We start from the raw sequence: 12985 nt of genomic DNA, 5'->3' as shown, positions 1-12985 counted from the left end.
AAGGAGAGAGAAGGAGGAGATGGGAGAAAAGGGGAACGAGGAGAAGGGCGGGTGAGGACGATGCAGGATGAGCAGAGGGAGGGAGGAGGGAGAGAAGGATGAAGGAGGAGGGAGAACATCAAGGAAAGAGAGAGGATGGGAAACGAGGAGGAAGCGCGGGGGGGGTGTAGGGGGACGGGACAGGGAGAGGGAAGAGGAAGGAAGTGTGCAAGGAGGGAGGAGAGAGAGTATACGAGTTTGATGTGGGCCAACAGTTCAACGTTTGCTTCGTGGGAAGCAAACATCTGTTCGAGCACCCCGACATCAACGATATCAGCTACATCCCAGCTCGAGACCACCAGGGCAACTTGGGGTGGAACGTCAACGTGGGCGGCCTCCTCTCCAGCTCCCGCTGCGAGTTTGCGGCTCCCCTTGACGCCTGGGTGCCGCTGGAGGGCAGCTGGGAGGTAGGAGCAAGCATACTCTCTGTGTTCCGAGACTGGGGGTACCGGTACAACCCCAGGACGAAGAGCAGGCTTGCCTTCCTGCTCGACGACATGGGAGCTGCCGCGTTCAGAGAGGAAGTGGGGAGGAGGTACAGCGAGCTGACCGGGACGAGGCTGCAGGGAGCAGGGAGTAGCCTCGTGCCCAGCAGGTGGGAGAGGAGGGAGGTCCTCGGGGTGCACAAGCAGAAGGATGGGAGGAACTGGCTGGGCGTGCACGTGCCGGTCGGGCGGATCTACCCGGACGAGCTGCTTGCTCTGATCGAGCTGAGCGAGGAGTTTGGAGAAGGAGAGATGCGGATGACGGTAGAGGGCAACCTGATCATCCCGCATGTAGAGGACAGCAAAGTATCGGATGCCGTCAAGGCCCTAGAGCAGACCCTCCCCTCCTTCTCGCTTTACCCGCAGCCGCTGCTTGCTGGAACTGTTGCTTGCACGGGTAGTCAGTTCTGCGGGCAATCGAAGATCAACACTAAGGGGCATGCGAGGAGGATGGCGGAGGAGCTCGACCGGGAGCTCTCGCTTCCTCGACCTGTCAGGATCCACTGGACTGGCTGTCCCAACACATGCGGGCAGGTGCAGCTGGGAGACATCGGGCTGCTCGGAACTGTAGGAAGGGACTCGAGCGGGCAGGCGGTGGAGGCGGTGGACGTGTACCTCGGAGGAGGAGTAGGGCAGGAGGGGAGTTTGGGGAGGCTGTACAAGCAAAGTGTGTGTGTAGAGGAGGAGCTGAAAGTTGAGCTGCGAGCGATTTTGATGGAGAAGTTCGGAGCTACGAGACGACAACAGTAGAAGTCCCTTCATTCTAGCGTTGAATAAAGTGTTTCCACCCCACTTCCTTCCCCTGCTCCTCCTCCTCCTCGCCTCCCCCCCCCTCCACCTCCTACCCCCTCCACCTCCTACTCTCCTCTAGTTCGCCTCCTCCTCCCTTGGTCTTGTCCTCCCCTCCCGCATCATCTGCTTCTTCCCTCACTTCCTCGACCTCCCCTTCCTTGGCACGCTGAGGTTCATCGACTTGGTCAGCTCCTGCATCACGAACAAGCTCTCAGCGAACAGCAGGCGAGGAAGCAGGGAGCAAGAGCTGACGGGAAGCACACCAGGGGGAGACAAGGAGCGAAGACAAGGAAGAGGACAGGAATTATCAGGAAGAAAGAGAATGTGAGTGGTGAGGGGGAGGAGGGAAGAGGGAGGAAGGAGCAATCAGGAAGGAGGAGGGCGGAGGAGGAGAAGAAGTTCGACCTTGACCCTGACGTTGACAACAGCGATCGCGCTCTGAGCAATCCGCTGATCTTTAGCTCGGATGAGGATGCCGTCTGCTCAAACATGCACTCAATGAGCAGAGACTGTGAACCCTACTTCATCCTCCGTCTGCTCCCCCTGCTCCTCCTGCTCCTCCTGCTCTCTACCTGTCTACCTCCTCTTCCTCCCACCTCTCTTCCTCCCACCTGTCAAACCCTCCCACTAGTACCACTACCGCTAATACTGATACTCTTTTCTCCACTCCTACCTCCCCTCTTTCTCCTTCTAGTCTCTCTCCCTCTGTTCCTCTCTCGTCCTCCTCAGCTATCTTCTCCTCCCCCTCTCTTTCTCCTTTCTTTTCCCCTTCTGTTTCCCTTTCTCCCTCTCCTCTCCATCTCTTCTTCCTCTCTTCTTCCCCCTTCTCTTTCCCTCTCTCCCTTTCCTCTCCTCTCCTCCTCCCCTCGGCGCTCACCTGACATCAGCGTCAAGCTTGCTCCTGTGATGACCTCGAGTGCGCGAAGGCGAGAGCCATCGTGACCTGGAGGGCAGAGCGTGAGCAGAGAGCGCAAGGAGAGCGGAGTGGGTGGAAATGACAGGCAGGAGAGAGGAAGGGAGGGAGGGAGGGAGGGAGGGAGAGGAGGGAGGGAGGGAGGGAGAGAAGTCAGAAAGGACAAGAAGAAAAGGAGGTAAACCGATGAGTTTTTGATTGATCAGTTCCAGCACGTCGGGAGGGATCTCAAGTAAAAATTCGTGCTGAATCTCCTCCTCTTCTACCTGCGCAACAGCAGGCATGAAAACGAGCTAAACCACCTAAGATCTCACCTCCTCCACCATCTGCCTCTTCCTTTGGTTTCGATTCACCATGACGTCATCGTCCTGTTCATCCTCAGCTCCCTCCTCCTCCTCCTCCTTTTCCTCCCTCCTCCCCGCCCGCCCCTGCTGCGAGACACGACGTCAGCTGACGAGATCTTTTCCCCCTCCCCCATGCTCCTCCTCCTCACCGCCACAAGGTTCAACATCGTCTCCGATGCCTCCTGCAGCTGATCTTCTGACTTGCCATAGAGAATGACCCGGCCTGCAGATTGATCAATGAACTCACATCTCCATGGCATCTCGTCACTACTACCACAACCACCAGTACCATCATCATCATCATCATCATCATCATCATCATCATCATCATCATCATCATCATCATCATCATCATCATCATCATCATCATCATCATCATCATCATCATCATCATCATCATCATCATCATCATCAACAACAACAACAACAACAACAACAACAACAACAACAACAACAACAACAACAACAACAACAACAACAACAACACTTCATCTTTCTTCTACACATGTTATCAGTCACCTCTGGAGCTGATGTTGATCTGGCAGTCGAATTGCTCCTCGATGTTAGAGATCGATGATCCTCGGAGTGCGATGATCCTTCAACCCGTCATCCTCCTCCTCCCTCCTCCCTCCTCTCCTCTTACTTCGACCTCGAGCCCTCGGGGATTTCAACTTCTAATTTCACCTCCTCGTCCACAGGCTTTCGGGGGACAATCTCGACCTCCTGGGAAGGGAGATGTGAGAGCAGGAGGAGAAAAGAACGAGAGGGATGAAAAGGAAGAATGAGACTTGAGCAGGACGAGGAGCTGAACAGAAATACAAGGGGGGGGGGGGGGGGAGGGACGAGAACGACGAGAAGAAGGGGAGAAAAGAGACAAAGAGGAAGAGGAAGAAGAGGAGGAAGAGGAGGAAGAGGAGGAGGAGGGCGAGTAAGAGGAGGACGAGAAGGAGGAAAAGGAGAGAAACGAGGAGAAGAGTGACGAGGTAGAGAGGAACGAGGACGAGGGTCAGGAGGGGTGTGAAAGGATGATCTGACGTTGATAGTCTCGAGCTCTTGGCGGACAGACGTGTAAGCGACGTCGACCATGTCCTCTGCGCAAGGTCACCGCGTGGCTGACAGAGCAGAGACTGACCGATCACGTCGATGGGAGGAGGTTTGCCCGTCAGCAAGTCAAGGCTGACATGAGCAAAGAGCCAACAAGTTCAGCCAGTCAAGTCAAACTCGATCGCTACCTGATCATCGTGATGCCTTTCTCAGTCCCTGCCAGGTTGAGGATGTAGCAGCAATTCTCCTACACCAGTTTTCAGCTCCTCCTCTCCTCCTTCCCTCTTCTTCCGCACCTCTTCAATCAAAGTCGGATCCAATATAAGCATCGGCTCCTCCCCCTCCTCCTCCTCCCCCTCAGCCTCGACTTCCAGCACGAGTCACTTTGCCATCGGCTCTTCCTCCCTCCCTCACATTCTGTCGAGGTTCGCTTCACTGCGCACACGCTCGTACCACTCACTCTCCTCTTGAGCGCCACCTGCATGCCCGTCACTGCCTCCAGCGCAGACCTCTAGTCGTACCCCAGCACTGAGCATGGCGAGCACGCCTGGAGCGACGGCAGCCATCACGCCGTTGCCGTCGGAGGAGAGCACGTCGCAGTGCAGACGAACAGTATAAGAGTATTCTTGATCCATAACGGGCGAGATTGATGAGTGGATGAGCTGGAAAAGGACCAGGAGCAGGAGGGACGAGGACGAGGAGGACAAGAGGAGGATGGGGGAGAGGAGGAGAGAAGGTGAGTGTATCAGGCAAGAAAGCAAGCGCCAGTTACCTCAGCTCGATCAACTTCCAACTTCCCGTAGTAGAAGCTAGAGGACGAGGTCAGACTAGGCCCGGCCCGTCTCCCTCAGACCTCGAGTTTGTGACGGTCGCAATGGCTGACGCTGGACGTTCCCAGGTGACGAAGAGAGACTGAAGATACTCTCCTCGAATGTAGCCCCTTCATCGACGTCATCCCCTTCCCCCCTCCTCACCTCCTCCTTCACCCGCGCATCATGCTCAAATCGAGACGACCGACCGCACAGGAGCAGAGGACCTGAGGCGAGGAGGGAGTGAGAGGAGGAGGAGTGAGATCATACCAGGCATGCGAGAGGAAGCAGGATAGGGGGGGCGAACAGAGGAGGGCAGAGGGGGAGGGCATGCACATGCTGCTCACTTGTGTTTCTCCCAGCTCAGCTAGAGTAGAGCCGTGAACTTCGGGAAGAACTGAGAGAGAGCATGAGGAGCTGGCCAAGAGAAGCCCCTGGTTTTCTCTCACTTTGACACTCGTAGGACGACGCCCTTGCTTCCAACGGTTTCCTCCCGTCACACCGTCGTCCTGAAGCTCGAATGTTGTCGTGAATCTCCCCGACGACAATCTTATTGAGACTTCTTGTTATCAACTCCCTGCGAGCATGTCCAAGTCAAGACAGAACAACCGAAGAGCAGAGAAATCTTATCATCGCCAACATTCTCACGACACGAAACTTCATTCTCATTGACTTGTTAACTCATAACACAACATCGTATCAGGTGTCGGAGTTCGACTCAAACCGAGCATCATGATGTGTTGGGTATGCGCGGGGGGGGGAAGGGGGGGGGGGGGAGACGGAGAGGAGGAGCTACCTGGAAACATACTCCGAGTTTCCCATTAAGACTCTGCCGGTCTCGCGTTCCAACCTCAACATCCCCTCCAGCCTCCCTCGCGCTGAGCTCTCGCTGTCCTGCAGGATCTGCGAGAGCTGGGGTGCAGCAACCATCCTGACGGTGTGCAGAAGCTCTTTGGTGGGGATAACTTTGATGGAAGGCTTGATCTTAACTCCCAGCTCGAAGATTTCTTCGTAGCTGAGATCATCAGTGGGAGCTTGTTGATCGAAGTTGGAGATAATGTCTGCTTGAGCCTTGACGATCTTGATGACGTGACTACTTGCCTCATAGAGCATGTCATTGAGTTCACTAGTGGATAGCTCTCTCCCTCTGAACTGAACCAAGGTGGCTCCTGTTCTGCATCCAGCATACACGAGCTCCGCATCCGCAACACTTCTCTCGTCGATAGAAGGGTTGACGACAAGTCTGTCACCGATGTTGGCGATGCAAACAGCTCCTACAGGCTCCTGGATAGTACCCGCTACCCCTAATGCCAAGGAGGCTGCGTTGATACAGGAGGTTTCGACGTCGAGGTTCCGGTCGGAGGAGAGGAGGGTGAGCAACACCTGCACGTCAAACTGGTTCTCCTGGTTCATCAGCGGCGTGAGGGCTCGCTGGACTATGCTGCTTGTCTTCAGCTCGACGTCTGAGAACCCCAGCTCTCGCCTCTTCTGTGTGATCGGGATCTTTCCCACCGCCACCGACCTCTCACGGTAATCAACCAGCAACGGTTTCCTCCTGCTGTAAAAGGCTTCCATCCTCCTTCGCATCGCCGTGCCAAGGATGGAGAGGTTCCCCATCTGCACGAAAGCAGAACCATCCGCAAGCCTCGCTAGGTTTCCTGACTCGAGGACTAGCGATGACTGCCCCAGCTCTACGACTGAGCGAACGTACGTCCTGGTGGCTGCTACGAAGAGCCTCAAAGTCCTGCCATGTGTCCTTCCTCCACCCAGAAGCCTCGACGCTGACATTGCAGGACTTTTCCTCTCAGAGAGCAGGCAGCAACTTTACTTCACGCATTGAACCCTCGCTTTCCCGTCGTGCCTCGTGACCTGAAACCATTGTTACCAACCCGAATGAACATGAAGAATGAAGTTCCAAGAATACGGTCTAGATCCTGGATGGGAATGAGCAGCTACCCGGCAGGCAAGGAGGGAATGGAATGACACTGTGTGAGAGGGTATGTATCATGTCGAGAGGTGATGAGCAACAGATCGCGTGGACGTTTGATGGCGGAGGAGGCCATCATGCACATATGTCATATGTGCATGACGGTCTTGCTTGTTGCTGCTTTCTTCTGCTTGAGGCACTTTTTACCTTATGCGAGTAAAACTCTCCTCCTTGCCAGGGCAGAAGGATTTTCCCAGAACAAGCAGGTGCAGGGAGGGAAGAAAGAGGATAAGATGGGATGACTGATGGCTGAATGACTTGAGGAGGAAGGGCATGGTAGACAATGAAGCAAGAGTTGACTTGTCATGCTGCACGGCAGCGGAGCGCATGTGGGTTGTGATTCAGCGAGTTAGCAAGCATGGCGAGCCTCATTTCGGCCTTGTATCATGGAAGCGGGTAGGGTGCTTCGAGTATGGGGTGGGGGTAATCTACAGAAGGGGACATGGGGGTAGTCTTGCCTAGATTGAAGTGGGGATAGATAGGGTGGGTCCATCTTATGGATTGTGTAAGATAGGGCTGGTCACCATGTTATGGGGTAGTACAAGGGAAAGCCGGGGGTAGGTTAGGGGATGGGGTTGGGACGGGTACAAACTGTGGAAAGTTAGGGGGTACTGATGAAGAAGTAGCAGTGGGTAGGGCTGAAGAGGGGATGAGGGTAAGTCTTAGGGTCGGGCAGAGCGGGGAGGCGGGCGGTTCAGTTTTGATGTTCAAGTGAAAATGGCTGAAGCGGTTAGAGGAGTGTAGAGAAACGATGGGAAGAGAGGCGGGGAACGGAGCAAGTAGGAAAGAGGGAAGAAGAAAACATGCATCTAGTGAAGAAACAAGAAGCAGACAGTGATCAGGGGGTTGAGTCTCATGATTGCATATGCTGATCCTGCTGTATGAAGCAGGACTGGTAATCGAAAGTTGATGATGTAGACGTTTCTCCGCACCCTGACCAAGTTTGCTGAGCATGGTCATGTTGATCAAAATGGTCAGATCGAATAGATTGTCCACGACTGTTTTGCTTTGCTGTTTATTTGGGTGAAGGGACAGCAACGCTCTCCATATGTATTCCTCCGAATTCGAAGCTGGTGAACAACATCTATCCGAGATCGACGAGGAACTGGAAGCGGAGCTAGCGAAGCTGGGAGCGATCTCAGAAGATGAGATTAGAAGAGTGCAAGAAGAGCTGATCGCGTCCGATGGACTTGATTTCACTCGACGATGGGACTCGCTTTCAGCCGTTGGCGAGCTGGAAGAGTCTAGTGGGACGGATGTTGACTCCTCGCCTCGAAGAGGAAGAGAGGCAGATGCCGCTCAATCAGGTCCCCTCTCGAGACTTTCTCCTCCTCCTCGTGACCATCTTTCTTGCAGAAGCTAGGAAGGCACTTGACCAGCTCCACCTCCTCCTCTCTGATGATCCTTCAGCTCAAGATTCTCACAGCGACTGGCCCAGCCACACCCCAGCAGAGGACTCCTCCTCCCAGGTGTACGAGAGCTCGAGCGAGAACGCGTCGGAAGCCTGGAAAGCGTTTCACCAACGGCGAAGGGACCGAGACAACAAGCTAGAGGAGTACGGGAGGTCTATGGAGGAGGGAAAGGTCCTTGCGTCCCAAGTCAAGGCCAGTGCTGGCTTGCTCGTGCAGTCGTTGGCCAGCAACGAGTTGACAAGCGAAGTCTTGAAGCAAGCTGATGCGGCCGCAGCTGAGACGGACGGGTGAGCTTGACGTCTGAAACCCGTCCGCTGACTCGTTTGTAGGGACAGGAAGGCGAAGTACCTGAGAGAGATGCAGGAGATGCAGGCGATGCAACGTCAAGCTGAGGAGGAGAGGAGGAGGAAGAAGGAAGAAGAATGGCAGGCGCGTGAAAGAGCCCGGGAGGAGGCGGAAAGGATGAGGCTGCAGCGAGAGGCGGAGATGCGAGAGGATCGAGAACGTGCTGAGCGCGAGATGGAAGCGCATCGCAGAAATCTTGAGATGGCGATGAGAGCCAGCGAAGAAAAGATCATGCGAGAGAGGCAGCGGGCAGAAGAGGAGCTGAAGCGAGCAATCGAGATGCAGAAGCAGGAAGAGCAGATCCTCGTCTCGATGAAGAACGCGCGCCTGGAGATGAAGAAGAAGGAGGAAGAGATCGAGATGAATCGTTCGCGCAGAAGCACAGATTGGCACAAAGAGCTTGTGAAGAAACAAGAAGAAGTTCGCATTGAAACTCAACGCAAGGCTGCACACGAAAAGAAACAAGACGAGCAGCTGCGGGCGGGGAGTGCGTCAGTACTTGAAGCAGCTTCAAGGAGGGCAATATTTGCTTCTGCCCATCAACTTACAGTCTCTGCTTCTAAGCTTGTCACGGCCTGCGCCAGGCGGCAGCTTGACCGACGAGACTTTCAGCTCGCGCTGCAGCAGCTAGAGGCGTCGAGGATCGCGCAGGAGCTGCAGCACAGCGAAAGAGACGCGCAGGAGACGTGGAGGACTCGCAGAGCACACGCTCCTTTCCGGACGGTGAAAGACGCAGTGATCACTCGCTGGTCAATGCAGCGGAGGAGAATGAGGAGGAGCAAACAGACGGAGGAGGAGGAGGAGGATGCTAGGAACGCTGAGCTCTCATGCTCACGCCCCTGCTGGACCCTTCAGACCGAACTCAAGCGAGACATGGACAGTCTCAACCAACTCCGAGGAGCGAAGCATGAAAGTTGGGTACAGAGAGACAGCAAGAAGCCGGAAGAGGAGGGGGGGGAGGAGTGGGGAGGTGAAGAAGATTTGGCCTCTACCTCGCATGGCCAAGACGAGATGTCCGGCCCCTCAGACTTTCTCTCAGCTCTGGACATGCAGTATGGGTCTGTCGACTACAAGAGGGTGACTAAGATCGAGCTCAACGTGGAGGAGCTCAAGTCTGTCGAGGGAATACAGCTGTGCTCGTCCTTGACAAGCCTGTCAGTGAACGTCAACCATCTCAGCAGCCTCGAGCCTCTCCGAGGCCTGTCAAGTTTGCGCCACCTGCAAGTCCGTGAGAACCAGCTGAGTTCCTTGAGCTGCTTGCAAGACCTCCACCAACTTGTGAGCTTGCGAGCGGACGTGAACAGGATAGCGGATATGAAGGGGCTCGCTCCGCTCTCCGCTCTCCGCACCCTTGAGCTTCAGAACAACAACATCTCCCTGGTGTCCCCCAACGATTTGCTGGGCTGCTCCTCCCTCGAGAAGCTCGTCCTGTACAGAAATCAGATCTCTGCCGTGCAAGGTCTTAACAGCATGTCACAACTGCTGCATCTCAACCTCGGCCGCAACAATCTGTCAGCAGTCGAGGGGTTGGAAGGATGTCGTAGGTTGGAAGTTCTCATCATGTACGAGAACAAGATTCTTTCATTCCCAGGTGACTTGATCTTTGCGTACTTCTCCTCCTGACCTCTTCTTTCAGATTCCTTCTCCTCCATGTTTCTGCGTGAGATTTGGCTCAACGGCAACCAGATCTCTTCTCTCCCCTCGTTCCCCTTTCTTCCCTTCCTGCAGAGCTTGCATCTCGGAGACAACCAGATCAGTCGCCTTCCTCCCTTGTACGGCATCGGAGCCTCTCTCTCCCTCCTCGACCTCTCCTTCAATCGCGTCGCGCACGTCCACAACCTCCTCTCCCTCCTCCCCTGCCCGTCTCTCGCCCGCGTTCGGTTCAACGACAACCCAGTGGCGGAGCTCCCGGACTACCTCCCCCTCCTCTTCTTGTGCCTCCCGTACCTCCAAGAAGTTGACCATCATCCTGTTGCGCTGGCTGACCAGCAGCAACACGCCATGTGCCTGCTGCGGGGCGACGCCTCCGTTCTCCTCCACTTGCGTCGCCATGGCATGTTCGGTCTGCACTTCAAGGCTTCGATGGAGACGCTAGTGTGCCGCCAAGGGGATGCAGTCTGGGTGGACCATCGAGCGATTCTGAACAGCAAGCTGAGGAGAGAGAGTGAGATGATGGAAGTGAGTTGGCATGAGAACGAGCAGGAGGGCGGTGCGAAGGAGGGCAGCATGCAGAAGGTCTTGCTAAAGCGCAACAACCTGATAGCTCTGAAGCTGTACTTGATCTCTCTTCGGGAGAGACTGTTTCAGAAGCAAAGAAGAGAAGAACGAGCGATGGAGGACTCGATAAGATCCAGCAAACTCAACCTGTGTTATCACTCAGGTAGAGAACTCGACTGGCAGAGACAAGTTCATTCTCATCAGGTTGGACCAGCAGGAACGAGGAGTTTTGACATGTTTGACATGCTCTCAGGTCTACCAGCTGCAAGATCGACAAGTCAAGCAGCTCAGAGACAAGGCTCATCTCACACACTCAGGCACTTTCACAAGAAGCAAGGTAAGGAGCTTGTTCCTGCTCACCCGCTCACGTCGTTCAGGTCTACGAGCGGCGCATGAAGGATGCTTCTGACCTCCAGCGATCTCTCGCTGCTGCTCAGCTCCAGGCCGCTACTCGACGAGCGTCTGCGCTGTCGTGCCATCGCCATGGTCGCGAGGCACAAGAGGCGGCGAGCGTGATGCAAGCGCATGCACGAACGAGCCTCTGCATGTCGGCCATGGCAGAGATGAGGACTTCCTTACGCGTGCTGTCGGTAGCGATGAAGCGGGCGGTGATGAGGATGCGATTCTTGGCAGCCATCAACTTGCGGCACGACGACCTGGAGGACGATTGGATGTTGCAGGAAGACGAGGAGGAGAACTTCTGGCGATCAGCTCCCACCGATCTCGATGCCTTGATGGCACCAGACCTCAACAGTACGAGACTGGAAGACGTTGGAAACATACAGGTAAGCCTTTACGTCCTCCTCCTCCTCGCTCTCTTGAAGCGTGCGGACCACCAGGAGCTGCGGCTGGGGGAACGAGGAGAAGGCGGTTGGGCTTCGCAGGGGACACAGGAGGAGTCAGAAGAAGTCAAGAGGAAGATAGCGGAGCTGTCACAGCTTGTCAAGGACAAGAGGAGCCAGGGAGCCTCTCGCCGAGAGCTGCAGCCTGTAGTTGACGAGCTCCTGCACTACAAGGAGCTGTGGTCCCAGCTAGAGAAAGCTCCAGCCCAACGGCCGGGAGCAGGAGCAGGAGCAGGAGCAGGAAGCTCGTTTGGTAACCTTCCTCCCATCAATCAAGAGAGGGTCGGAACGTTTGAGATCCAAGTGAGCACATGCTCTCCCCACGTCCTTGTGACCCTCTACGCTTCAGGACACGCAGCTTACCATGCTCGACGGGCATCTTGAAGAGGAAGAGCGAAGAGACGGGAGGAGAGGAGGAGAGGAGGAGGAGGAGGAGGCAGCTGCAGGAGACGTCGAGAAGTCTCCGTCCAAGAAGGTGGGCGGAGCCTCAAGAGGCAAGCCTGACGCCTGCCTGCAGAGCAAGAGCAAGGATCACTCAGCGGTCTGGCTTGCGCGAGCGGGGGGAGGGGCTGAGAGAGGGCAGGTGATGGAGGAGGAGTACCGCGTTACCAACAAGAAGGCCGAGGAGATCGCGGCTGAGTGGGGCTTCTCCAACGTGAAGGTGCGAGAGGCTCCTGCTCGAGCCGTCGCTGATCGTGCGCAAGTCTGCGGAGCTGATGCTGAGGAAGAGGATGAAGTACCAGAAGCTCGCGCGGGAGAAGGAGGTAACGTGAAGGAGGACGATCGCTGCCTCTCCTTGCCTCACCTCTCCGTGCTCCTCGCAGAAACGGGAGACTCTGCTCGACCCCGAGCATCGTCTTGCTCGCTTCAAGGTTCCTTGCCTCATCCTCTGGTTGGTCTCACCAGGTCCCTAGCGCGTGATCGCTTCCTCGAACACAGCCCACAGCTCGTCGCTCAAGAGGTGCGTCCTCCCTTCCCCCTCCTCTTTCACCTCATCCCGTCCTCCCCTCCCTCCCCTACAGCTCATCGTGTCACTCGCAGGCAGGAGCGGCGAGGGGACGACGAAGCTCTTCCAATGGTTCCAGTGCACGAGGCGACGCTCGCAAGCCCGCAACCTTCTCCAACCAGGTCGAGTTGCTCCTCGTTGCTCAGCATCTTTTCCTTCTGTCCTTCCCTCGTGCCTTCTCTCGCACCTGCTCCTCCTCTTCTCACACGTCAACGCAGACCCGCGAGTCATGATGCCATCCCAGCTAGGCCTCACCAGAGGCATGTTCGCTCAAGGATCGCACAGGTGGGGCGACAAGGAGGAAGGACAGAGTTTGAGCTCAATGAACCCCGCAGGTTCCTCGCGCGTCCCTTGCTAGCTTGCAGTTTGACACGTCAAGGTCGTCAGACGGCATCAACCAGGCAAGACTGAAGCTGAGGATCTGTGCTGTTCCTCCTCGACTTACAAGCTCCTTCAGTTGATGGAGTTTCAGACGGAGCAGCTCAACAACAAGCTTGTCCGAGGAGCTCGTCTCAACAACACTGCTGCTCGTTCAGGCAGGGCCTCCCGCACATCCTCTCACACTTGACTCGCTCACTCGTTGCCTTCAGGGAGCTCGGGCAGCTCGGGCAGCTCAAAGAAGAGCGAGCCACATCGCTCTATTCCCCAGCTGAGGGTGAACAACTTCTTCTTGTAGCATAGCGGGAGTGACAACCCCTCGATGTATGATAGCGCATGTACATACAAGGTAGAACCGTCTCCTCCTCTCCT

The 12985-nt window shown here is 55.8% G+C and overlaps 4 protein-coding genes across 4 annotated transcripts; 3 read left to right on the top strand and 1 right to left on the bottom strand.

Annotated features, from left to right (window-relative positions):
• Positions 1-248: 248 nt before the first annotated feature.
• GUITHDRAFT_81582 (nitrite reductase) lies at positions 249-1274 on the top strand (the record flags this gene model as incomplete). The annotated part of the gene is made up of 1 exon (XM_005820252.1): positions 249-1274. A coding segment is annotated over one exon (1026 nt), but the record flags the coding sequence as incomplete, so codon positions are not given.
• Positions 1275-1451: 177 nt separating this feature from the next.
• Positions 1452-6214, bottom strand: GUITHDRAFT_120492 (hypothetical protein; the record flags this gene model as incomplete). Its single annotated transcript, XM_005820251.1, has 20 exons — positions 1452-1508; positions 1722-1795; positions 2194-2259; positions 2414-2495; positions 2544-2660; positions 2723-2796; positions 3093-3169; positions 3217-3296; positions 3609-3664; positions 3706-3749; positions 3806-3864; positions 3914-3984; positions 4032-4095; positions 4139-4279; positions 4390-4426; positions 4471-4557; positions 4604-4653; positions 4774-4823; positions 4876-5003; positions 5223-6214. 20 exons carry the CDS (start codon positions 6212-6214, stop codon positions 1452-1454), a joined length of 2406 nt encoding a protein of 801 aa, XP_005820308.1.
• Positions 6215-9217: 3003 nt separating this feature from the next.
• Positions 9218-9793, top strand: GUITHDRAFT_81568 (hypothetical protein; the record flags this gene model as incomplete). Its single annotated transcript, XM_005820250.1, has 1 exon — positions 9218-9793. The coding sequence occupies one exon, from the start codon at positions 9218-9220 to the stop codon at positions 9791-9793; it is 576 nt and encodes a 191-aa protein (XP_005820307.1).
• Positions 9794-11815: 2022 nt separating this feature from the next.
• Positions 11816-12973, top strand: GUITHDRAFT_156083 (hypothetical protein). The gene is made up of 9 exons (XM_005820249.1): positions 11816-11890; positions 11934-11993; positions 12054-12110; positions 12146-12190; positions 12271-12357; positions 12454-12520; positions 12571-12636; positions 12693-12771; positions 12826-12973. The coding sequence occupies exons 5-9, from the start codon at positions 12305-12307 to the stop codon at positions 12909-12911; spliced, it is 351 nt and encodes a 116-aa protein (XP_005820306.1). The 5' UTR covers positions 11816-11890; positions 11934-11993; positions 12054-12110; positions 12146-12190; positions 12271-12304; the 3' UTR covers positions 12912-12973.
• The last annotated feature ends 12 nt before the right edge of the window (positions 12974-12985 follow it).

This window comes from Guillardia theta (genome assembly GCF_000315625.1).
Source record: "Guillardia theta CCMP2712 unplaced genomic scaffold GUITHscaffold_184, whole genome shotgun sequence".
NCBI lineage: Eukaryota > Cryptophyceae > Pyrenomonadales > Geminigeraceae > Guillardia > Guillardia theta.
The sequence above is the reverse complement of the archived record's forward strand: the minus strand, read 5'-3'. Positions and strand labels throughout refer to the sequence as shown.

What these genes read in the sequence shown, in the direction of transcription:
- GUITHDRAFT_156083 (XM_005820249.1), top strand. Translation starts at nt 12,305, where the DNA reads ATGGTTCCAGTGCACGAGGCGACGCTCGCAAGCCCGCAACCTTCTCCA. An exon ending in CCGCAACCTTCTCCAACCAG is followed by an intron (nt 12,358 to 12,453) that starts GTCGAGTTGCTC and finishes ACGTCAACGCAG; the next exon opens with ACCCGCGAGTCATGATGCCA. An exon ending in TTCGCTCAAGGATCGCACAG is followed by an intron (nt 12,521 to 12,570) that starts GTGGGGCGACAA and finishes TGAACCCCGCAG; the next exon opens with GTTCCTCGCGCGTCCCTTGC.